The sequence below is a fragment of the Haliotis asinina genome, chromosome 7, assembly GCF_037392515.1.
Source record: "Haliotis asinina isolate JCU_RB_2024 chromosome 7, JCU_Hal_asi_v2, whole genome shotgun sequence".
Taxonomy (NCBI): domain Eukaryota; kingdom Metazoa; phylum Mollusca; class Gastropoda; order Lepetellida; family Haliotidae; genus Haliotis; species Haliotis asinina.
In genome coordinates this window covers 46,611,222-46,638,431 of record NC_090286.1, presented here as the reverse complement: position 1 = coordinate 46,638,431, position 27,210 = coordinate 46,611,222, and the positions used below count along the sequence as shown (strand labels likewise).

The following is a 27,210-nucleotide window of genomic DNA, read 5'->3' as shown; positions in this document are numbered from 1 at the left end:
ATGTCACCTGATATTCAAAAATAATTCAGCTCTCTCCACACATCATTTGGGTCCTTAAGTGGTGGGAATTATATATAGAATATATTCTGCAGTAATGATGACTTTACCTATGTGAAATCCTTAAATACCATGTTAACAATCTGGTCTTTCCATTGTAGAATTAGTGGAAATGGAAATGAGAAGTCAGGAGGATGTATGAGTGAGTGAGAGACAGTGTATGAGTGCGTTGGTGTGAGTGCATATGTGTGAGGGAGAACATGCATAAGCTATTGTGCTAGCCGATGCTTGTTTAATTCAATAATATTCCAGCTACATAATGACAAATGAATCAAATACCCACCTTACAACCCAGTGATTGCCGCTATGAACAATGATTAATACTTTCTTTGTTTAAAAACACAAGATGAACCAAGTCAGCAAGTCTGAACATCTGATCTAATACAACCAGCAAAGATGTGTGTTACTAATTCTAACCAAATCGCTATTTATCACTGGGTAACTTGTCCCGTTTAATGACTGGTATTGTAGTTCCAAGCAAGCTGTGACAATAATAGAAGAAACAGAATGTGAAGTCATCACAGATGTGTTGTAGTTAAAGGGCGTAACCACACATAAAACTTTCCTGTCCACTTTTACTCCAAAACACATCTAATGAGGCTGCATAAAAAAAATTAAATGTGTCTTGGGGCAAATTTTTTGCAAAAGTAACGAGGACAGTAGGACTTCTTATAAATTTTTGACAGGAAAAAAAGTGATGAGGAAGGAACACATTTTTGTTTTTTCTACTCTCAGAAAGTTTAGCACGTGTATATGAAATGTAGATTTAGTCACACTCGTTCTTAAACACATTCATTCTTACAGTGGACAAATGGATGATCGAGATGCGGCCAAGTCAAAATTATTTTTTTTAAATGGCAGTAAAAATTCTTACACACACAAATTAAAGTGAAGTACTGATGCATTCATTTTAGATTCAGACTAACTAAACCAGAGATTGGTGAAACAAAACCATGACTTCATGCATCCTTCATGCTTGCTTTGTCTGCTTTACAACCCTCAACATGGGAAGCTTGAGCATAAATCTTTCATCACATTACCATTTGCAATCAGTCAAAGAAGAAGTCATAAATTCAATGCACTTATGTTTTACACTTAAAAAATACTATTTGGTCTTCTCTTGAATATATCTACAAAAATACGCTCAATATTTCCAAAGCAATGAAAAGAAAAAGAACAAAAATAACTTCTCCCCTATGTTCAGCTTTTCTGCTAAATCATTTGACACAATGTTTACATTGTAATCTTTCGTTCTCACATCATCAATTTCAACAATATCACTTTCCAAAACGAATCCACTTTTTGCAACCACACAGATAATGAAACACTCCTATAACCATATAAGATGAGTATAGCAGAAGAATGCAAACATACTAAATGACAAAAAAATCCCAACATTTTTGTCACTTCTAGCATTTCACTTAGACAGCTGGACTACTGCTTATCATCAAAGAGACAGGTGAATAGAGGATATATTCGACTGATGATGATACATATTCTTGTAGGGAGCAAATTGCATGAAGTCTTTGTAGACTGTGTTAAATGGTGACTGCACATCATTATTTTCCCAACACGGAGTCTAGTGATCTCCGTGCTGGCGGATCTCAGGGAAATCATTTCATTGTCGTAAACTTGACTGAAAGATGATGACGTAAGCAGCCTGGCAAAATAAAGATATTTCCATTCACCTATTTCACCCTTCCTTTAGTTAGTTTGTCATGGGAGACTGGCAAGCAGAACATATTTGTGGGGGAGTTTACACTTGGAAACATCAAAACGGATCCATCACATCAAGCCTTGTTGAAATGATCTGATATTCATGACAGAAAGAGCTTTTGTTTCTATCCAGTTTGATGCTTCAATTGATTAAACTTCAATTTACAGTTCTTGAAAGCAGGATTGCTTTAATTCAATTATAGTGTTACTGCTGGGGAGTATTAATTGATCAGGACAGTTTCATCTCAGCCCTTCACACTTCAAAAACCCTGCTTTTCTCTGACATGGCTGCTGTCTATTGTATCACTTCCTAACTGAGTGTGTGGGTGTCTGTTGTTTGATACCACATGCGCCCTTGAAGTCTGGTTGTATCACAACTGTCTGTTTTTAATCAAGTCCGGGCCACACGATCGAGTGATTGATAGTGATCAAAGATTCGTGCTGTCAGGATCCACAGATGACCAAAGATCTCTGGATAGACATTATGACCGTTCTTACTCAGTGCATATTGTGTATTCCACCAACATAGACACCAAACCTGACCACAATTCACTAAATACCCTCATACAACAAGTACTGGTTGATGAGGATGGGGATTAAGCCAATTAATACTCTTTATTTTGTATGCCATCAACTGAATCACGGAATCTGACCCACAAATCCAATGATGGGGACTGTGGACATTACTGCTAGTGGTGTGTGTGAACCTCAATAAGTAAGTGAGCATAGTTGGATTCACAAAGTCAGGGGAGATAATCCCTATGGGTTAGCCAAAGAGTGTTCAATTGAGTCAGTTCTTATTTCAAAGACGCTGAGAACTTAAAACATACCTCCCATGTAGGGTATTAAACACACTTTATATTTACATCATACATTATATAAATTACTCATAAAAATTACTTACTGCTAGCAAAAACAGTCTCAGGGAAACATGCACAAAACATATTCCAATTTCAATCTGGTATTATCTAGTAATAATGTTGATAATGAATGGATCAATACTATAATAGTTCAATATTCACCAACAAAGAACTATAATAGTTCAATATTCAGCAACAAAGTACTATAATAGTTCAATTTTCAGCAACAAAATAACCAAAAGTTATGTGGTGAATCCTTGGTAAAATTTCCCTCATTTACCAAGACGTGATGTCCTCCACCTTTATGTTTGTAATAACGCATGTCCCAAATCAATATGTTAATCATTTACAAATAATACGTTCCCCATCACTAATATTACCAAGTGTCACTAAATCATTAACAATTCATACACTGCTTCCAACACATATTTTATCAATGACATTCCATATAATGGCAAAATACTGGAGTGAAAACAGGTTCCTGTATCATTAGAGTTTCAGCCATTTATCACCTTGTCGACAGAAGTATCAAAATGACAGTAAAATATTGCCAACTCCCCGAAAAAACTCATCACCAAAATTGTCCCAAAACACAGCCCTGATACTAAACCTCAATGATTACTTCATTTGGGCCATGAATGAAGGTTGTCGTCTTCGACATCAATCAAATTGCAGGCTTCTCACTGAATTCCATCCTAATCAAGAATGACTCACTCGCAGCTAAATAACCTGTTACAATGAAGCTGATTGCATCAAGGGACTCCGACCTCTTGGGAGGGACTCTTTCTTTTGGGGCAAGGACTCTTCTCACTCAGAGGGAGTGAAGAGGTCACAAGTAGAAATGATTATTGGGCTAACAATGCCACCCATGGTGGAATCCAGTGCCAATGATTTGATGATTGTATAATGGGCTGAGAGTTTTTATAAATGTTACCACATCTCCACTTGTACTGGTCTGGATGGTTCGTAAATGAATCTACACTAGCAATGTTGCCTGTGAATGGAAGAGCACAAGGTGTCAAATCTAGTTTAAGTATTACTGCATGGGTAATTCTCATCTAATATGGCAGTCCTTTCATGTTGGGTAGTTCATTTTGCCATTTGCTCCACTTAATAACGTGTGAATCGTTACCTCTGTTCGCTGTGAAACTCATGTAATCAACATATTTAGTCAGTCAGTCACAGATGTTTCCTTAATATCAGATTGTACTGTCTAAATGCCTACAACAATGTAAGGCATGTTGCTTTGACTTGACTCAGTCTCTCTTAGAAGTATCAATTCTAGAAAAAGTCTACAAAACTTGAAACTATGAAAGTTATGTTGCACAGACTAGTTTTTTATTGTAACAGATTCTTACTGTGCAGTCCATCACTAAAACAATGAAAAAGTAGCTTGTCAAGACAGTTTAGCATTCATATCTTGATTTAATATCAGGATAATTTCAGTCTGTATTGCTTGTTTTTTATAAGGACAACAGTACATATTAAATTTATCAAGTGTACACAATGATGGAAAACTCAAGACAGTAGGTTAGATGCATATCCAAGTCCATTAGTTCCTGAATAACACCATTCATCATTTTGTGAACTCATCTGTTTCACTTATTCAACAGTCCACCATCCATTCACCAACCTTTGTCCATCGATGTCAAACCCAGAGATCTATCTGTAAATGAAGCCACCTTGCCACATATCAATCTTATTTTTTTCCATGACTACTCTACTAGACACAACTCTCCCCTCCCAAAGTTTCACTTCACTGTCTCCCTTCTCCCCATTTCTACATACTCCTCAATACCAGAGATCTGTCTACACATGAAGCCACCTTCCTTCATCAATGTTGCAGTAATCCACGACTATTCTACTAGGCACCCCCTATTCCACCTGTCTACCTACTCACCAAGTCTACATATTCATCAATACCAATCCCAGAGATCTGTCTACACATGAAGCCACCTTCCTTCATGAATATAGTAGTCATCCATGACTATTCTACTAGACACCCCCCTATTCCACCTGTCTACCTCCTCACCAAGTCTACATATTCATCAATACCAATCGCAGAGATCTGTCAACACATGAAGCCACCTTGCTTCATCAATGTTGCATTCACAAGACCACCCATCCTCCCTCGCTGTCTACTTCCACACCAAGTCTACATATCCATCGATACCCATCCCAGAGATCTGTCATCTGTCCTCCCATTTTTCCACCTACCTATTCACTGCTTGATTAGCTTATAGAAGCTGGTAAATCAATAATTAAGCCAACAACTTTAAAGATGACATCTGAGCCTGATAAAGTTGTAAGAATCTACATCGAAACATTGTTCTCTGAACTGAAAAAAAAATTATCCTCCATGAAGTTGCTCCAATAACTACCTACTCACTAAAGTTCTGATCACCCATCAATAGCCTGTTATTCATCATTTCTCCCACCACTTACCATCCCACCCTTCACACAAAACATATGCATCAATGATCTCAAATAGTCCTGCATCAGCAGTTTATCCTCTGCACTCTGTAACACATGACATCACACGGAACCACTTGCCCTCAGTGACTCAACTATAACCATAATCTGTCAAACACAACCCTGTTGTATTGTTTGTATAACTGGGATGAAGCTTATATTGATTAAGTCATAAATATACAAATATTGTGACAGCACCATTACTGATCTGTACAATGAATCATACAGGATAGGCACCTGATTTATACAGTGTATACCTGTATTGATCGTTCATTTCATGTCAATAACACACCTGTACTACCACAAGTAACGTAGGGCTGGTTTCAAAGATTAAACCATCATATTTTGGTGTCTCTGTGAAATTGAGTGAAAAAATGTAATTGAAAAAAAAATGCTGCATAGTTAAAATAAGCAAATATTTAATTTTAATAGACATCAGGGAATATGCCAAAATGAAATATGAACATGAGGCAGATGATAATTGATATTACTTTGATGATTATTCCAAGGGCACATGTCCGCTATGACTCAGGAGACATACGTTCATCACTCTTGGGTGAAATCAATGCTCATTCTGTCAATCCCAGGAAAGACAGATCCAAACTCTGACATTCTATTCACAGTGGAAATAATGCATTGTAAATGTTTTGAAATAACCCCTGATGGTGCCACTGCTGCTAATTGTTCATGGTCCAACAGCAGCTCTCTCCACACCTACATAATGAGTTACACTCACAACGCTTCAACAAGTACTGAAGTCGGTCACCAAGTACTAGGTGCACCAACTTTAGTAATATCCATCCTTTTGTGTCTACTTATACCATTTCAAATTACTTTGATATTCTACTGAAAATCATATTTCATGTTATAGGAAATACAGAAACCAATATATTCAATTGAATATAAATTTTCATATTCTCTTACTGAAATAGCGTATTGCCAATTACCAGAGCGAGACAACACTGACATTTCATAATACATCGTCCACAAATACAATGTTTCTGTTAAATGCATTTGTTGAAATATATGAAGATTATCAAAGTGAACTGAGTGAGACAAGAGCATACTGCAACTGACGAAGTGTTGAATAACATAGTTAGATCACAGGGTGGAGTAGAGAGAGACTCAGGTATGTGGTAAGTATCACTTCCCCTTTACCCACACACCTGCAATTACTCCCACCTGTCACCACAAAATATAGGCTAACATAAGGGTACGAACAAGGCAAACTGGGTCAACCCAAACAGGGTGTGACGCTCTACCACTTCCATCCCTGGTTGCTCATCTCACAGGAACCAATAGGCCGTCACTTTCATACCCTTGTTCTTGTCTAATATTTCTTTTTATAATGCACATATGCAGTTTCAGTTATTCAAGTACCCTGGGTGTAGGTGGTCTGCTGATAAGTAATACAGGATAAACCTCTAAATATTAGATTTTTAACATAAAGCTATGCTGAAGATTCATATGCATTCCTGCTAAAAGCCCTGTCATCAACCCTGATCCCTGGCTAGTTCATGCATCTTTAATTTAGTACTGCTACAGGATGTTATTTCACACAAATATTCCATCACTATTATATATTTACATCGTGGATTAAAAACATTCCCATTTTTTTAAAAATTCTTCACAATTTATCTGTACTTATTTTCCTGAAATCAATACTGATGAAAATAAAAATTAATTTTTAGCTAGTTTGGGCATATTCCTATTTTCAATTTCTATGTTGAAGGAAAACAATCCTCACTTTCATTACTGGTAGTGATATAGCATGCCAAGTAACAATTGAACCCAGCTGGGAGATTAATTACAATAATTCCCATCCAGCATTAGTCAGTGGATGGTCAAATCCCTCAAGTCCCCCTAGTTCCTAAAATAAATCCCCAAATGACACACGTCTCCATGTATTCACAAGTATCAGTCTAATCCAGTCCCCACCACAATCAGCAGGGCTACATTTGCTTTGGGCACCACTACTAATAACACAGCTAATCAAATTACTGTTGTTACTATCATGCCGTGGGACTGGGCAGTGCTGGCTAGTGCCCACCATGTGGCTGCGCAACCTTTCACATCCGCGTGCCAACAGTTGTCAGAAACGTTAAACAACCTTTTGGTGCAGGATACACATACATTTTACAGAAACATCCTGCAGTTCTGCCAGGAATTGATCATTCCAGAAATATACGTGCACATGTGTAAATATCCGTTCTCATTTCCATTTCCTGATATGCCCTGACATTTGATAACATACATCAATATGTGTATACTTACAGCCGACTCCCGAGCATTCATGTGTTACTTGCATGTTAAACTTGGTGTTGTGAAGTACAAATGTGCAGAATTACTTAACAATGTGTGTTTGATTGTTATTCCATGTGTGAAAGATTCGCAAATAATACTTCTGTACCCCCTTCACAAAACACAAGCCTCAGCTTGAAGGGCATCACTATATAAATCAATATCAACATATATTTCATTGTAAGCACACCGAAAGATATTTTCTTTGATATATATAAGTAATGCATGTATATAGGCACTTACACTCACAGCATCGGACTTAGCTGACTTAAATACGTGACAATTTGAAAAGTTGCTTTGACATTTTCATGCATTTTCCAATAACAATAAAATTTATTGCCATATATGGCAAAAAAAATGGTAACAGAAGTTGCATCACGCCAGACATTTCAGAGGTGTTGATGAATCATCATCTAACTTCAAAACTTTCAAACTATAAAATAAAGCCAAACCAAAATCTGGCAAAACAAAATGTCCACATACCTTGATCGCGGAGTCCTGGGAATTGTCTCGCCTGTAAAAATATGAAAATCAGGATGATATTTAGCCAGAAGTGTCCATACATCCATGTTGTGGGGACTCCCCATATACAACCATGTGACACACAAAGACACACACTGTCTGTCGACTAGCAGCTAACGGAATATTGCACAGCTCCGACTAAATGGAACAAAGGACAGCCTGCCACTGAAGCAGCGACAGAAATCAATAATTTGGTCGCTCGGGCGCGACTACAGTTATTCCATCGGTCAAGTCCGGGCCGATATGATGGTCAGTTATTTGAACACAACTTGTCCTGAGGCAGGGCAAACTCAGAATAATTAAGTATGACTGGATTCAGGAGGTCTCTGAACAGGGATGTATAGAATATGGATATTACATGCAGATCCTAATGAGTCTGTCCGCTAGCATGACGATATTGGCAAAGTGTCAACACAAGAGCTGCTCTTTAAGATACACTCTGACCTCTCGTCGTCAGATCAATATTTTATCATAATGTGAATGAATGAGAATGGTTGGGATGGGACTGATGCAAGAGGGCTATAAAAAGATTCCAGATAAAAATAACATTTGGATATCTATTTGCAAATGGGTATTATAGTAGTTGGCAGTTATTACATGCAAATTGTGCGAAATGTCAACATCTTTGTGAAAATTAAATTATCATACCACTGCCAGCAGGGGGCGAAGATAATCTGTAGACCATTTCACAGGGCGAACCTTGGAGGTCTCTTGCATGAATGTCACACACAGAATACTGAATACTCATGCCGAAGAATAATAATGTACAGAGGAAAACTGTGTTTAACAAATGTAACACACGTCTCTGGTTATTATAAACACACACTCATCTATCTGAACCCTAAATGAAGATTTGTCGTTATACTACCACAAGAGCAGTTAAGAACCACCTGATTTTTTTATTTCACGAACTAAACTATAGTAATATGACAGAATTTAGTTGATCTTAACTTCTTTTGAGCAGTATTTTACATTACATAATTCTTAAAGGAGTTGTTATCAGGTCCTAGAGATATTTTGGCATCCGGTATTTATTCTGAACTCTATTTTCTCTTCTCTCTTGGACTGAAGAATTTAATGATGTTTTAACGTTTTTCCCCAAATGACAAATACTTTTAATATTACAAAACACTATCCTGGCAGTGCCATAAGAAATTAAAGAGTAACTCATTTGTACTATATTGTACTTATTGCTGTAAAGACTGACAAAGAGTTATAAACTTTGTCACATAAAAGAATTGGGTTGTTTTAAGCAATATAGTTTTGTTTATAGATAGAGATGACTGTCATTTGTAACAGGCATATCTTTGTCAAGGTTTGCAGTTCAATGTTAACAATATTATTTTGTTCTGATATAATTTAATTGCACAACATCAACAATATTTTGTATCATATTAAAATTATACTCTTAAAGTTGCACATTTAAATCCATTGTATGCATATCATACTGCTGAACATAATAGACTTTGCTGAATAAAAAACACACACTCCTTTCCTTTAATACATTTATCTTCATTCACACAGAACCCCACAAAAGAACAATAGATCCATTGATAAATTTCTGAAAACATGTTTCAGCCATCTTCCAGCGCCATTCTTGCCTCAGCTGTTGCTAATCCAAAAATCCATTCACCCAATTAACGATCATTCCCTTCTTTCTCATCAATGTCCAGCTATTGTTAGTACAATCTGACCACAACAGTGAACAAGCCAACCAGTGGTCAACTTCAACATACCAACAGAACAGGTCGAACCTTGCCCTGACAGTGAAATTACTAGCAATTTAGTGCCTACAGTGAGTGCTCGGTTCCTATCTGCTATCTTGATCTTGACGAATGATTTGGATAATAGGAATAATTGATTTTCTGATGTTTTTGCCATGTGGCATTGTTTTACCATTGATTTTGGTCACCTAAAATGGCTGAAATTGGATCAGGAATGCAAGCAAACACAAAATATGGGGTGCTGGGTGAATAATTCATTTTACGAACAGAACTACAGGAAGAATGTGTGTAGAAATCTTGAAAGATTTATCAGATCTTGGACAAACACTCTTTGCATGTCAAATTATCAGAAGCCTTTTGTTTTGGTTAAAACATGAAGATTGTCACGAATACCATACTTGTTCAGAATGAACATGATAATTATCAGGTGACTATTAAAGATATCAAATTTACAAAACCTTGATAATTTGTTTGCTGAAAGCAGGTAATTATAACTTCAGATTAAGGATAATGAAGGAGTGTATTACTAAATATATACTACTCAAAGGTAGTTAAGAATGACTTTCAGACTGGTAAGTTCTTTTGAGTAGAATATATACCAAGGACACAAACAATGGGTTCCAGTAATTAATTATATTTCCAGGTTAAATTAAATTAATGTGAAGTAGGAAGCATCTAATTTTTGATAATTGTGAGCATTTAAGCTCTTCTCACATAATGAACCTTAGGCCAAATTTAAGCTGTGCCCTCTGTATTAGTGTTCACATTATGAGAGAAGTGCAAACTGAGTGTTTAAGTCATCAACAGAACCTTGTGTTTGTAAATTTGTCCTCCAAAACTGGTTTCCACTGGAGATATAGCTTACAGACCATTATGATATCACCATGACATCACAACCAAATGACCTCACTTATCTGGCTGCCACTGATGATGGATAGTTGTACATACTATTTACTTGCATGACAAAGCTTGTTACTGATTACTCATAGTAATAGTTCAGAGGAAGATTTTTTAAATGATATAACAAATTATTGTGTGTTTGGACATCAAATATAACTGGTGAGTGAGTGAGTGAGTGAGTGAGTGAGTGAGTGAGTGAGTGAGTGAGTGAGTGAGTGAGTGAGTGAGTGAGTGAGTTAGTTAGTTTAGTTTCATGCTACACTCCACAGTAGTACACCTTATGTTTCTGTAAATAATCAAATCTGCATGAAACAATCCAGTTTTCAACAGCATGAGCATCCATCTACACAAATGGGATATTGTGCTTTGTGTCAACCAAGTCAGCAAGTCAGGCCACCTGATCCTGTCAGTCGAATTTCATAAGAAGCAAGGGTTAATGACGATCAGTTCAAACCCAGATCTTCTGGGGTCATATAACTGATTAGAATTCACTGTTGACCAACCTTGATGTTTCAAACTGTTATCAAGTCAGTGTATTTCTGAAAACACTGATGAAATTATGTAAATATTCAGCCATTATTCCTCGAACTATGATCCAATAAAAGACTACAGTGAGGTACTTAATGAAATGGGATTAAATTGCAATTCATGTTAGCATTGTTCCACACACTGCAATACGTTTCTGTATAAATATCACATATGTGATTGAACAAATATGTGATCTGCTTGTCTGGTTTCCTGATGCAAATAACGGAAATTTATGGTATATCCCAAGGCACCTATTAGGTATGGTAATCCAATGTCTAATGGCTCCATCAAATCTTCTAATCAATTAATAAAAATAAATGTATAATCAACTACCACATCTCGTACCACTAATTGTCAAGGACCATGTCTGCTGTTGACACTACATTCAGGGATATTCAACAAAATACAATGACCTTTGAATAATCAAGTTCAGCATGAAGTCATTCAAGACTGTTTACAGTCATTGAAAATCTTTCTTTCTTGAAGAGGACTGCATTCAGCAATATTTCAGCTACGACAAACATGTATACAAACAAATTAGAAGTGAATGAGTGAGTAAGCTTAGTTTTACACTGCCCTTAGCAATATTCCAGCTATATCACGGCAGGAAACAGCAAAAATGGGCTTCACACATTGTACCAATGTTGGGAATTGAACCCAAGTGTCATGACAAGCAAACACTATAACCACTACACTCACCAGAGTACATGAAGAAATTTCACTATTTTAAAATGCATTATGAGTCATTTTAAACAATTAACTAAAGATATTAAGTTACTCTAACCTCAAGCTACCAACAAACTTTCTGAAGAAAGTAGGATATGTCAATTTGTCTTTTTTACAACACCAGGAGAAACAGACACATAGAGCTGGAATGCTGCATGCACAGATGTCTCGATGTCAGTGAAAGAGATGGTGTACAGAAAATGCTAATTACACAAGTAATTTGGTGTTATTATTGTGCAGTTTACAGATGGCATTCAGACACATCACAGACACAACGGAAACAGTAGTAGGGGAAATAGCATAATCACATGGTGATTTTCTTGGTATTCAAGAGCATTTTGATTAATCCATCAATTACAGTGCCTGTTTTGAACAACATTTATATCTGATGATATCAATCTTGTATAATAGGAATTTCTCAGCTCAGGTTTCATTTGAGGTATTCTATGAAAACATGACAATTATTCACACTTTTTCATCAACTATTAAAATAACATATTTTATGACTTTCTGAATCAAAATGTCTTAGAATTCATTTTGTATTCCAGAGACCATTTTCAAAATGTATGGGGAAAACCATTACAAGTAGATCTATGCTTAAGCGATAGAGTGAAGTGAGTTTCACAGCTTTATCGGTAATCTTTCAGATTTATCATGTAGGAGTGAAACAGTACACTTTCTCCACGGTTCAGTATGTACTGCAGTACAAGGTCTTCAGTTTGGTATAAGACCACAATGCAGAAAATTGACAAGAGCCAAACTAACTCTTACATTGTTTAATAAAATGAAAAACCTAATCACAACCTTTGTTATTTTGAATGAACAAAACTGTCATTATATAAATTATATTAAATAAAATAAATCAACACAACACATAACAGCTAGATAGCAATGGCAAACATGTAAAGAATTACTGTAGTTCTGGCAAATCACCAGTGATGTTGATGTTTTGTTTTAAAGAAAACAATGCAAGTCTTTCCATTCATGGTTTCACTGGACAAACTTGCCCTTTGATGGCTAACAACATCTCCAGCTGTTATCTCTATATAATACTACAAAACAAAAATCATGGGAAAACCTTAAAATTTGATAGCCACATACATATTGAAACGTGGTGAGGTCATTTATACTCATTTAATGCAACATTCTGTGTGTGTAATGGGCACTTTGAACGACATGATAAATCTTGCAGTGATGTAACTGAATCAATATTCGTTGAGTTTGAATGAAATGAAACACTGTCAAAAACAGTGGAAAACAAGGGTGCTGAAACACATCCAGCACCAAGTTGGAGTCAAATGCCAAAACACAACACAAAAGTGGATGTGGAAGACAGACTTCCCATTTGCTCTTTTGTTTATGTTTCAGATAATTTTTTGTATGTATACCAAAGTCTAACATTCTACCAGTCATATTTGGAATTTTATTGCTGCGATATGTAACAACTCATCATTAATGCACCTGATGTGTTTACATAATATAGGCAGTTATAGAAGGAATATTGTGATATCGGGTACTGATGTCTTGCTGACTTGCCGATCTAAGCAGACAATTCTACTGCGATTCCGAACTTACTTCAAAGAAAATGGCAGCCGTCTAGGAATGCACAGATTTGGACAACCTGATTTCATTTCTAGAAAAATATTTCTATTTTAGAAAAGCTATAGAAGGGTTTTTTGAGATGACTGTATGAAAACTGAAAACACAGATTTTTAAAAATTTAATTACGTTATATGAAACCGAAAGAGAAATACTGCGGTTCTACTCATACCGCAGCAGCATTTCACGCCTATTATCATGACAGTTTGATTTTTTCAATTTTAGCACTGACACAGAATCATAACAATAAGAAAAGTGATTAGTTTGTTCAGTATGCAGTGGCTTATCATCTAGCGGACAATGTAACTTGATCCAAACACATCATATTTTTTTCATTAGATTTTACCTGATTTTTGTTCACTGATTCTACTCACTTGGTGTCCTTAATTCAAACCACTAAAATCTTAGGTTCACACTTTAAAAATTCAAAACAAAAAAATAATTAACTGTCAAACTAATACAAATAAATGTTTTCCCAATCATTCCAAAACTCAAAACAGGACAAGAACATAAAAGCAGAACTGTTCGTTAACTCACTACAATCCAGTTAACATGCAAATAAAGTGCAAAAACAAAGAAATATGGCTGATGAACAAGATGTGAGAAAATGGTGAAACGGGATGTTTCAAGAGTTTCAGGGGTGCTTGGTCAAGTTTCAGAACTCAAAATCAAAAGGAATCCGTGCCAAGGGGAGTTAACTCCAATTACCTTCACTACACGTTGCTTCCCCTTCGTCATCTGAATCGTATGAGTTCCAACTGAGGTAGGCTATTTTAGTAAATGAAGGTAGATCTTCAGTAGCTTTATGTCGAGAACAAAATAAATCCGTGTGAGAAATATGCATGAATGGGACTCTCTTTTTAAACACAAATGGTAGGAAAACTATTTAGGAAGTGATTCCAATTTACAACAGTCTTCTTTGGAGATATACAGTAACTTTCAGCTTATGTTGAAGAATCTTTTCCAAGGGAAAGTTTTTTAAGAACAAATTATAAATCATACACATATGAAGCTGGTGACATAAAAATAATGTATTTGCAATTCTTTTGCAACAGAACAAGATGGAAAAACATGGATATCGCAAAGCAAAAACAATACGTCAAATACACATCAAGGGTTTGAAATCAAAACAGAACAGTTACAACTGCTTTAATCTTATCTCGGCCAGCTTCAGCCAGAAATTATGGTACTGAGCTATCATTCTACAGTAATAACATTGACTTCTTTTCATCATGAGTGTAAGTGGGTGCCTATTGCGTGTGTATATACATTCGCTTGTTAGTATGCAAAACATGGACCTATCAATGTGATCTTGTCAAGGTAAAAACAGTTAATGAAAAGATTCAGTTGAGTGGATCAGTTTGGATGATATAGATATATAGAAAGAGGTACACTCTGAGAGGCAAGTCATGTACAGAATATATGAACATATATATATATGCACAAGACTAACTTGATTATATGCACATTCGTATACATCGTCAATGTTAGGGAAAGAATACAGAGGTAGAAGAAGTGCATTCCACTTAAAGTCAGCACCTGTTGTTTTTAAGTGTGAATGACACTTATAAACTACTCAAAATAAGTTAAGAGAATCTGATTTTCATACAATCTCTTATGACATGACAGATTGGTTCGAGTCACATAAAAATGTTAACTTCTCTGACATGGCAGTTTAAAGGTAGTTAAATGAGAAAAAGATCATGGGGTTTCTAAATTTCTTTTTAGCGCTATGTATTAAGTAATTGGATAAAATGTTCAAAAATTTGGATATGAGAATAATGCGACACTGAATTAAAAGCCAAGATTCTGGAAATCAAATGAATGTGTTGCATTGTCAAAATGACTGTCAAATCAGACATTAGTTTTTACTTTAAAAACATATGCTATAGGCACAGTATAATGAAACAATATATTCATGTAAAAAATTAATATGAGAAATTATGCGAATGTATCTTACCTTTCCTGGTCCACAGTGAGTCATTCATGTCATGTACAAGGCGACAGTAGCCGTCAATCAGGTCTGCTACATCTTCAGCATCTTGCAACATCGCACACGTGATCATGAGCGGCTCATTTGCACCAGCTATCTTCAACTGCAAAATACCCTTGCCATCTTCACTGCCCACTGTCTGTATGGACTGAACCTGGGCAAAGTCTGCCATGTGGGTAGGCTGAAATAACAATGATAACAGGTACACAGCAGTCACAGATGTGTGGCGTGGCGTGGTGTGGCGTGGCGTGGCGTGGCGTGGTGTGGTGTGGCGCTTGGTGTGGTGTGGCGTGGTGCTTGGTGTGGTGTGGTGTGGTGTGGTGTGGTGTGGTGTGGCGTGGCGTGGCGTGGCGTGGCATGGTGTGGCGTGGTGCTTGGTGTGGTGTGGCGTGGTGCTTGGTGTGGCGTGGCGTGGCGTGGCATGGCGCTTGGTGTGGTGTGGTGTGGTGCTTGGCATGGCGTGGCATGGCATGGCGTGGCGTGACCTGTTGTGTTGCATGGCGTGATGTTTGGTATGGTATGGCATGGCGTGGTGTAGCATAGTGTTGCTCTTGATCAGGCATGGTGTGTGTGCATGTAAATATCCAACATAAACAAAAGGTAGCTAAAATATTATTGCACCATAATAATGTACCTCAAAATACACATCAAACATTAAACCAAACAAATTTCCTGGGATGACAACAATCTTTGTTGCATCTCATCATCAGATGATGAAAGTTCAAATGTCCTAACGAAATAATAATATCAAAAACTGATCATGCAACAACTGACAGCTGCAAAGTTTCAAACATTTCATTTGCAGCAAATCAGTTTTGAGGAGACAGGTCAGGAGTCATGACTGATACAGTAGGAGTGATTTCCTTGGTCTAGTTGTTAACACAGCACCATCTGTTTACATTATTATTGTTTTTAACAAACACAACCATTTGTAAAGACCAATAAGCTGAAAACTAGAACATCGTACACAAAGACATTTCTCATATCAAGAAAGATATGACAGTATCTGCATACACTTCAATTACAAACATGGAACAGCCATTATCTGTTGAAGGGAGATAACTCCATCAAGCAAAATTCTCAACTGCTCTCCTAGTAGACTGAATTAGTCCTCCATGGCCATTCTCCCATGTAAACCAGGTTAGTTCATACTGACATAATCTGGCACAAGGTAGGTAAAATACTTACTGAAGAGGCTTTTTCTGTGAGATAACTGATACCGACATCAGGCCCAATGACAATATCAACATAGATACTCCACCCAGACTGAAAACATAAACACATACTGGATAGGCAATTAATATTTACATTAGCAAATCAAAGCAATATTATGAAACAAGTGAAAGACTTTCTACAATGCGAGACTTCCATGAGAATTGTTTACAGAGAACTGTGGAACTGTTTGGAAATGTTTCACGAAGGGAAAACTCTGAAACATATCATGTTACCACTTTCTGTTTAACAAGCACAGATTATTATTAGAATATCTTTCATCGGTTAATCACATTTGCTGGAAACACAAAGCATGATACAAATGGACAATACTGAATCAGTACGTTTATTATTATATCATTAGTATTTATTTGTTATTGAATCCTTCCCATCACTGTGATGTACGGCCATGTTGGAACTGTATTTACCTACAGGAGATTGGATGTGTATGAATCACCGATTCCATGTGCATGAAACATCTCTAACTCTAATGACTGATGTTCAAAGGTAACATGGTATCCAAATGTTCGCCACATGATCTTGGGTAGAGCATGATTTTTTTTTTTAAAAACAAGCTGTAAATGGATTACAAGGCCCTTAGCAAATTTCAATCACTAATATTTAACAGTTTTGAAGAAGCTTAAAAATACTCAAAACTGAGACTTTCCATTTCAACTAATTTATGCATAAGTCTCACAGAATATTATAGGAGAAGGGTGGAAAATCAGTATCGTGATACATATTACAGTGTGACTCAGGTATCCTAATGAGTGTCATTGTATCACTGCTCTAACAGCCAGTCCATGAAATTGGGAGTGAATATTTATGAATATATGCTGCTGTGTTTACAACTAATATTAATAGTTCTGTAGAACTGACTGGAGTTTCCCAAAGCTCATTATCTACAGGAAGAGGCTTCAATGCTACATCACAACCATCATGATACACTGCTTCACTGAAAACATTGTTTAAAAAAATGAATTTAGGTAATCAGAACTATTAACACAAAAAAACGTGTTATTCTTAATTTCCTGATCTGGGGCACTTAATTATAAATACTAATTAAATCTGAAGTTAGACAGCTGTACAACGTAACTGCACACAAAATAGTGGTTATTGTTACTTACAAACTGGAAAACTTTGAAAAACATTTCTGAATGATAAATTCTCACCAAAGAATATATTCTAACACATGAACACTGAATAACAGTATAAAAAGCTTGAAGTTCTTAAATTTTACTGAAGTGTATCCATATATCAGACATATTAAAAAAGTCTGATGAAACATTCTTGCTGTATTACTCTACACAATCTCATACATACCCCTAAGGCGCACTTGAATCTTTCCTGATTGAACTTAATGACGGTGATGAGAGTATCAAAGAACTTATATACACACTCCGATTCCGTGAGCTGCGCATACTGGCGGAAGTGATGCTGTATAAGTTTGCGCAAGGCCTTCGGCTGAAAAAAGAGAAGAAAAATAAGCTTTTAATACAAGAATGCACTTTATATTTTTGCTTCTCCTCTTCAAACATGACCATGGTCTCACATACAGTGATGGGATTCCATCTTTTCACCCTATCTTGCACCCATTTCAGGATTCAAACCACACAGAAGGCATCACAGGCTGGCCCATAAACCTCTAAGCTACTGTCGTATTCATATATCGTTAAATGCAGTCAATAAGAATTCACTGATTTAAAAATATTAATTGATATTTCAGTAATTTTCAACAAATAGTTTTGTGATCCAATCCCTCATGCAATATATCCAAAAACTACTTTGTAAACACTTTCAATTTGGGTTACTAAACTGTATCGAGCGAGCGAGCGAGTGAGTGAGTTTAGTTTTAGCAGTATTTCAGCAATATGACAGCAGAGGACACCAGAAATGGGCTTGATGTATTGTACTCATGTAGGTAGTCAAACCGAGATCTTCGGCATGACGAGTGAACACTTTAACCATAGGTTCTCCACTATCCCATTTTTCAGATGTATATCCACTACATCAGAACTTAAAAATAATAAGTCATGGATTTACAACTGAAACTATTACACCAATATTATTCTTCCATCTGTGAAAACATACCATATAATATACAATCTATTTTCATCATATTGTTGATTGTAAATAAAGTATTTTCACACATGTCTGTGGGTGTAAAGATCAGGAAACTAATTTTAAATTCTCTTTGATGTGTAACAAATGTTTGTTACTTTGCATCACACTGTGGGAAAGAAACCTTTGAAGTCACAATCCTTCCAGGTGGGGATTATTTGCAAAATTTTAATGAACAAATAAAATACATTTGCTTAACAAGTCTTCGGGAAAGCATTTTAGTGATTGAACAAATTACAAAAAAACTCACTTTCATTGAATCCATCACAGTTCGAGGTAAGAATCTTTTGAGCCCAACTTCTTTCTCTAAGTATTCAAAGTTGGACTTTTTATCTAATGCTACTTGAGGCATGTCTTTGAAAAACCGCCTGAAAACAGAGAAAAAAGTATTCAGTTTATTGGTTGATAATGAGAAGGATATTGCCACACAAAGTCACAATCTGTCCATTTTAACAAAATAATGAGTTCGATTTATGGTTCAGTTCACCAATTGTTGATTCTTGGTGAAAGTACAACATGAACAAGAAGGCAACATCGGAACTTACAAAAAACATTTCCAAAGTGCTTCCATGAAAAAGAAAATCACAAGTCAACAATTACAGCAAACATTCTATGTTACAATACATCTGAACATACCTCATTTCTATACAGCCAAGCCTGATGGCAACTTCATGTGCGATTTGTTCGGCTATATCTCGCATGTAGTCATTCCGAACCTGAAAAAACACAAGTCTGGTAAACACCACAGAATTGCCAACTTGCTTTTGAATGTGCTAGTTTAGTTTTAGTACTGCTTTTAGCAATAATCCAGCAACAACACAACAGATGACATAAAAAATGTGCTTCAATTGTACTAATGTGGGGAATCGAATGACCACCCGATTCTTTCAAAATATCAGTGTTAATATGCCTAGACAGATTAAGTAAAGTATTATGAAAGAATTCACTTGTACAATCTTCAAGTGACTTTTCAAAAGACTTTGTCAAAAGTATCTCCTGGGAATGCATCTTGAAGTATACTTTTCCCAGTCATTATCATCGTAATTTTACATTAGGGTACAGGTACACCACAATATCAGACAAGAACAAAAATAACTGATGCTCATAATTAACCCATTTCAGTATGATTCAACTGTCAGTATGCATTAAATACAGCATTCTGTCAGTCCCAGGCTGCCTTCATCATGATGAGGTAGGAGATTTTATGAGCGCTTCTGGTACAACCAGTTTTGCACTTGAATGACTGTTATTCAGTTTACAATGTGCATACAGTATATTCAATAACAATCCATTGTGTTCAGTGATTACATTACTTTAGGCTATACACATTGATCTTGTGAACCAGGAAATGTGTTAAGATATCAAGATTTCTACCCAAAACAGTTCTCGGTAAAGAATAGATAATGACAAACATGAGTGGTTACAGTGAGTTGGACAGGTGTCAGACAGAGCTTTAAACAAAATCATCCTACACAGGTAAATCCATAATAGTTGGCACGTATAGATTACTGCAGTTTTAGTGTAAATGAAGAAAGTCTTTCAGCCCCTTATAATTATACTCTACCAATATTTTAAAAATGAATTTTCTTGTGAAATAGTATCATTTCAGCGACTAGAGAGTGAGTGAGTGAGTATGATTTTACACTGCCTTTAAGAATATTCCAGCAATATCACAATGAGGTACACAATGAATGGGCATCACACTTTGTATCCATGGGGAGTTGAACTCGGGTCTACACTGTGATGAGTCAAAGCTTTAACCACTGGGCTACCCCACTGTCTCTCACAGACTAGATATTTGTCCACTACAACAAGAGCGTCTAAATATCTTCATGTTTAATAAAAGATAAGCAACATCTCTATCAGACGAGCGTAACATGTGAATGTGTTAATGATTTCCTTCGGACTGCAAATCACCTGTTGATTTCAACACTGAACAGCAAAAAGAAAAAAACACATATATTTCATTGTAACAAAGAGCATTTACAAATTAAAATCTTTCAAGTTCTTAATAAAGGATTATCTCTGATATCTTTTCGATCAGATTACAAGAAATGTCACATCTGACAGTCAACATTTTCCAATTCGATACACAGGACTGAATACAAAATCAGTTGATCGGAAATCTTTAAATTAATTTTTATGACAAACTCTTTGATCTAGCATTGAATTTCATCACCATATTTAATGTGCATGCAATGTAAAGAGGACGCCATGATATCACTTCCTCATGCAGACATGCAAACCTCCGAACACCGTCTCCCCATCAGACTTAAGCTACTGAAGGTTGGAGCTTCCCAAAAGATTTCAACTATTGCTTGGCTGGGTCTTTAGAAACAGGCTATACACTAGTATAGATGTAGGGATTTGTAGCTGGCCTTGACAAGGGAATGATTTCACTGAGCACTTGTCTAGCCCATTAAAATGTTAAGCATGTGTGATTGTTTGTAAAGCCAGAACTGAATTACAGACTGTTTTAAGGAACTGACTTTCTACTTCAGCAACTTCACTGAACACATTCTCCAACATGGAGCATACCTCCACAAACTATAATCTTCCAAAAGTAATTTCAACAATGAAACAGTGCTAACAAACCATAGTATTGATTTCACATTTCAAGGCATCACTCATTAATCTCTCAGCATATCTCAACTCTATTATCTTTGTCTTCAGTAATCAACACCACAAAGCGCTCCCCTCCCCTCCTACCCCTCCCACTCACTCATATACTGCTGTCACAAACCTCTCCCCTCCCCCATCCTACCCCTCCCACACTCTCATATACTGCTGTCACAAAGCGCTCCCCTCCCCCACCCTATCCCTCCCACTCTCTCATATACTGCTGTCACAAAGCGCTCCTCTCCCCCACCCTATCCCTCCCACTCACTCATATACTGCTGTCACAAAACTCTCCCCTCCCCCACCCTACCCCTCCCACTCTCTCATATACTGCTGTCACAAAGCGCTCCCCTCTCCCACCCTACCCCTCCCACTCTCTCATATACTGCTGTCAGGTCAGTGTGCTCCTCATTAAGATTCCTCCACTACGTTCTCCGATCAAGCGAAGACTTTATAGCAGGTGCTTTACACAGGTTTAAGAAATGAACGACTTTTTGCCCACTCATTTTCCTGGATTTATTTTCTTTGGTTGAGTGTTCACTGCCATCAACAGTGATCATATCAGTTTTGCAATCTGAGAAGCTGAGGTTACGATATTCAGAGACATATTGCACTAACTGAATACATAACTTACATAAACTGCATATACTTGATGATCACTGCCTGACAAAAAATGTGCAGACAACTAAATGTAAAACAAATTTTACTCTTATTACAACAGTGTTGCAATAGTTGCTTCCCTATTTTATTCAACATGATGTTAAGTTTAATATGTCTGTGTGATAGAATAAGATGTTGAGGAATGAAGGGAGACAACTCTTTCCACAGAAAATGAATTTTGTTTCTTCACTTTAAAGAGAAGAAGTACAAATATTATTTCACCAGTCCTCAGAGTTCTTAGATTGTTTCAATGTAATTTCTGAACATACAATCAATATTTTATCAATATGGCAGTTGTCTGTAAATAAGTGGACCAGACGGATCGAGATCCTGGAAACTGGACAGAGAAATATTACGTAGGGTGATAATTATTCTCATGTTTTTCCTTGATGTTTTACATTAGACACATTAGAAAAAATACAAGACAATCCTGTGATCAACAGCATGAGTATCAATCTGCACATTTGGATACCATGACATGTGACAAGTCTGACCACCCCGATCCTGTTAGTCGCCTTTCACAAGCATGGGTTGCTTAAGATAAATTCTAGCCTAGATCTTCACAGGTACCACACCCATGAAGTCAGTCCCCTAATACATACCTGATCATAGAGGTAGTAGAATGTCACTTTGTCTTTGGAATACAGCTCAGGGATATTTTTGGGTAAGTACCGCACTCGGAGTTCATATCTGAAACAAAAGCCCCACAGTGAGTATAGTTCATCAAGATATCAGATCTTCTGTTGTTTCTGATTCGTATCAGGTCTTTAAAAGGGATATAGAAGTGATACCAAAAAGGAACAGAGACTTATGGAGATCAGCTTCTTTATCATGCGGAATGGAGCAGTAAGGATATGAAACGATGTGTTCCTCACAATAAAGAAGTTGACATCCGTAGGAGTTGATTCATAGTTATTAACTGTGACTGGTAGAATGCTGGTAGGACTGTCAAGGAGAATCCTGTTCATGCATTTAAGAAATGACTAAGTGAAACGTTTATTTGTTGTTCAAATCCATTGATGTCAGTATGTAAATTAAAAGTCTGGAGTCCTGACCCACAGAGCATTTGTAACATCATGGTATGTCATAACTCTTAAGTTTATCATAGGCTTATGAATGTCATAGCACAACAAATATTTTGTGGCTCGGGATCCAAGGGTTGACATCATGAGCATCAATCTATATAACAGGGATAAAATGTCATGTACCTGACACAGTCATTACGTCTGACCACCAAACCATATAGAAGCCTCTTTCAAAATACATACCTTGCTGGGACCTATAAGCATAATATCCAGATCTCCGCAGATTTAATGAGTAAGTGCTCTGGGTATTCATGTCCCTTTCAAAAGTATTTCAGATATATTGTGACAACTCAGCATAATCTAGGAGAACAAAAGTTCAAAGTGATGTCGCTCCTACAGTGAGCATGGTTTATGCTGATTTTTTCAATATTCTTGTAATATTATGCCAGGGACAACAGAAATGGGCTTCAAACATTGTCATATGGGGAATCAAATGAGCAAATGTGTTAAGCTACTTATACCCCACTGCCCCAAGCTGGTCCGAGACCTCTACCAGTCTGTCAAGACCTATGAACACAGGCATGGCCTAATAAATCATGGATCAAAATGAAAGTGATATCATCAGATCCTGGCATTACAAAGGGAAACAACAAAGAAACAGCAAAGTAAATAGCATTATGTATGATTGGATTACTCAACCTGACCCAACCAAAATTCAACACTTTACCAACAATAATAAACTTCAACACTGATTATTTCTTGTACAGATCATCACAAATGAAATGAACTGTCACTAAAACAAAAGGACTTCCTTGGATTCCAAGACAATCTATCAGATGTTGCCAGTTTGACTAGACTAAAGGTAGTTCAGTTACACTGATGCAGGAAAATGTGTCAATGAACAATGCTGATATTGATATTTTATATGATATCTGCACACACACATACAAAGAATTAATTTGACAAAAAATAAACCAAACCCAAATGTTTGATGAAAGAAATGTGGCAATATAGCGGATATGCATTTTTCGGAACGATCTAAAAAGGAACAAAAATGCCAAATTGGAACACAAAAAAACGTCACCCACCAAGTCAAATAACAATAGAGCACTAGGAAAAATGGCAAAGCCTGAATATTGAACCAACTTCCTATAACCTCTAAACTTGCCACAAAAGCAAACACAAAGCCATTTTCCTATTACATGGATTTCCTTTTGTCAGAGCCTACATCGGAAACTTACACTGTTCCTTTCATTACAAGACTCTACAAAGTTAAACTGGACCCACTCAGACCTGCTTGTCAGCATTAACCCCGGCTCCAGACCACCTAGGCTAAATGGCCTGAAAACTGTCTGGTGTTTATTATTGGTGCTTCCTGATTGACATTTAACACAGTATTGTTTGGGAGCAGGGAGCCATGCCTAGTACACAGGGTAGCATCTATACTGCAGGTAGTTATGGCTGAATCATCCAAAGCTGTGACATGTAGGTCAAAACAGTGTTTGAATTGGGGTGAGTTGGGTTAATACTGCTTTGAACAATATTGTAGCTGCATTGTGAAGCTCAAAGTGATGCAGCAGTGAGTGTGTGTGTGTGTGAATGCGTGAGTGCGGTAGTGAGTGTGTGCGTTAATGGGTGAGTGCATGAGTGGACACCATTCCAGTTCTATCACTGTATGTTATTTTCATGTAAGAGGAAATTCTGAAAAGATGCAGGTCATTTTGGTAAAATCCACAAGCATGTGTATAGTGCTGACAAACCAGGTTAAACAAGGATTTGAATCAACTACCACACAATTATCACATAACCTCAGAATGGAACCCTGCATGGCCAACAAATATGGTTAATTTGTGCTCGGGACACCACGCAAAGTATGTTAAAGGTAAGGATTTCCATCAGTATTACAGTCAACTGTCAGAAGTAAGATTGATTTGTGAAACAGATGCCAGATGACAAAAGGAAAACTGAACAATGATGATGTTTGTGACAGAATGTTAATACTTTGCGCTGTGAAGGTCACAGCTTTGCCAGATGTTGAAACAAAGCATGTTCACCATGGAAGCAACATGTCTCCAATAACTGTAGTTCTGGCATGGGGAAGGACAAAAGGTCACTCAATAGTTGGGCAAAATCAGCAAAAGACCTGACACGGCAGACATTGTGGGCCACAGTGGTTTACATATTCTCCAAGGATTGAAGCATGCATGCTCCATGCTTAAACTCCATCTACCTCCTATAGCCACCTGGTCCCCAATTCCTACCGTATCTACCTCCTACACCTGTCGTCCTCCTGGTCAAGAGCCTTGTTCCAGCACAATGGTGCTGCTCTTCCCACCTGGACACAACATCTCCTCCCTAACACAAACACTGTCCGCTGCCCCCCTTGAAAGTGAATTGATCTGCACCTACTCCTGTAGTGTAATGCCTCTGCTTCAATGTTTCTCCACCATACATCTCTTCTTAATTCCCTCCTTAATCACGTTCACTCGTCTTAAAGGTCCACCCTAAAAGGTCCACCCAAAACATTCCAACTACTCTGACTACCCTCCTCCATCTTGGTACCATGTCAGAGATATGTGCAGTAGCCATTGGTATTGTCCTTTCCATCTGTGTCTCAAGTCTTCCAGTGTTAGGTCCAGTCTGACACTGAAGCGCATACAATAGCCATGTGATTAGAACCCATTTCTTCTAAACCTTAATCGTGTATGCCTTATTGAAGGCATATTCTCACACAAGGTCATGAGCAAAAGCCTTTTGATAAATTCAATTACTCAGTACACAACATGTACTGCAACAGCCATATTATATACCCACATTGTTCCATACATGAGGTACCCTGACATAGCAGCACCTGCAAAAGCCAGCTACTATACTATTGTCCCCACATACAGAGGTACCCTGACATAGCAGCACCTGCAAAAGTCAGCTACTATATTCATATTGTCCCCACATAAAAGAGGTACCCTGACAAAACAGCACCTGCAAAAGCCAGCTACTATACTCATATTGTCCCCACATAAAAGAGGTACCCTGACAAAACAGCACCTGCAAAAGCCAGCTACTATTTTCATATTGTCCCCACATACAAGAGGTACCCTGACAAAACAGCACCTGCAAAAGCCAGATAATATACTCATATTGCCCTATATAGAGTCAAGTCTTGTTATATCCATACTGCCTCACATAGCAGCCATAACAGCCAGATAATATACCCATATTGCCCTATAGAAAAGAGGTACCTTGACATAGAAGCTCCTGCAAACAGCCAGATAATATACTCATATTGCATTATAGACAAGAGGTATTCTGGCATGGCAGCACCTGCAACAACCAGATAATATAACCACATTGTCCCCATATAGGTACCCTGACATTTATTTAGCCCAACATCCTCATTAATCCAACAGTTTCATGTGCAACAGACAATGTTGGATTAACGAAACTTGACTGTACATGGGCTACCCAGGTAAAACAGCATATGCAACAACCAGATAATATACCCATATTGCCTTCTATACATGGGCTACCCACACATAACAGCATGTGCACAAAAACAGATAATATACCAAAATTGCCCCATATACATTATGCAACAGCCATATTATACCCTCTTGATCTATATCTGAGAAGGAGGAGTTTGCTTTCATTGGCTGACTGCCTGTACATCTAACAGAACAGCAAGATGATGACTCCAGTGCTGCTGCTATTCCCCAGATGATTCATGTTTTGGACTTGCTAATGTCGTTTCATAAAATCTGTATGTAAGTTTACGAAAACACACAATATACATTTCTAGAAGAGCATGAGCATTGAACTAGCACATGTCGTTATGCTCGTAGAGAAATCAAGAAAGACACCTTCAAAAGCAGCAAGATGGGGAGGGGTGCTAGTGGTCATGACTGCTGAATGTTTGTATGTCGCTGTTGTACACATCCCTGGAAGAGGCCTAGGGTATGAAAAGTAAACAATACCTCACAAAAATGTATTGTTTGTTCTGTTGCCCAACACCTAAACATTCCAGATATATCACTGTTCCCTCTAAGTCATACAGTTTAGACCAGATAATCCTATGATAGATGTTGCTTGCAATAATCCACACTGTCAGAGTATAAGGAAAACAGTCATCCAATTCATGTCATCAATGAACATTGCAGGAGACACATTCTGACCTGGAA

General features: G+C 37.2%; 1 protein-coding gene across 6 annotated transcripts in view; it reads right to left on the bottom strand.

The window, feature by feature from the left end:
• LOC137290732 (focal adhesion kinase 1-like) overlaps nucleotides 1–27,210 on the bottom strand; it is a 136,316-nt gene that overhangs the window by 23,489 nt on the left and 85,617 nt on the right. For 4 of the 6 annotated variants that reach the window (XM_067821846.1, XM_067821841.1, XM_067821842.1 and 1 more), the window contains exons 4-11: nucleotides 22,613–22,700; nucleotides 19,368–19,447; nucleotides 18,982–19,099; nucleotides 17,934–18,074; nucleotides 16,587–16,664; nucleotides 15,366–15,579; nucleotides 14,114–14,206; nucleotides 7,890–7,920 (exon numbers count right to left, since the gene is read on the bottom strand). In XM_067821846.1, coding sequence (XP_067677947.1) covers nucleotides 7,890–7,920; nucleotides 14,114–14,206; nucleotides 15,366–15,579; nucleotides 16,587–16,664; nucleotides 17,934–18,074; nucleotides 18,982–19,099; nucleotides 19,368–19,447; nucleotides 22,613–22,700 — 843 coding nt within the window. The remainder of the gene's footprint in view (nucleotides 1–7,889; nucleotides 7,921–14,113; nucleotides 14,207–15,365; nucleotides 15,580–16,586; nucleotides 16,665–17,933; nucleotides 18,075–18,981; nucleotides 19,100–19,367; nucleotides 19,448–22,612; nucleotides 22,701–27,210) is intronic. The other 2 variants (XM_067821843.1, XM_067821845.1) reach the window with 2 other exon arrangements.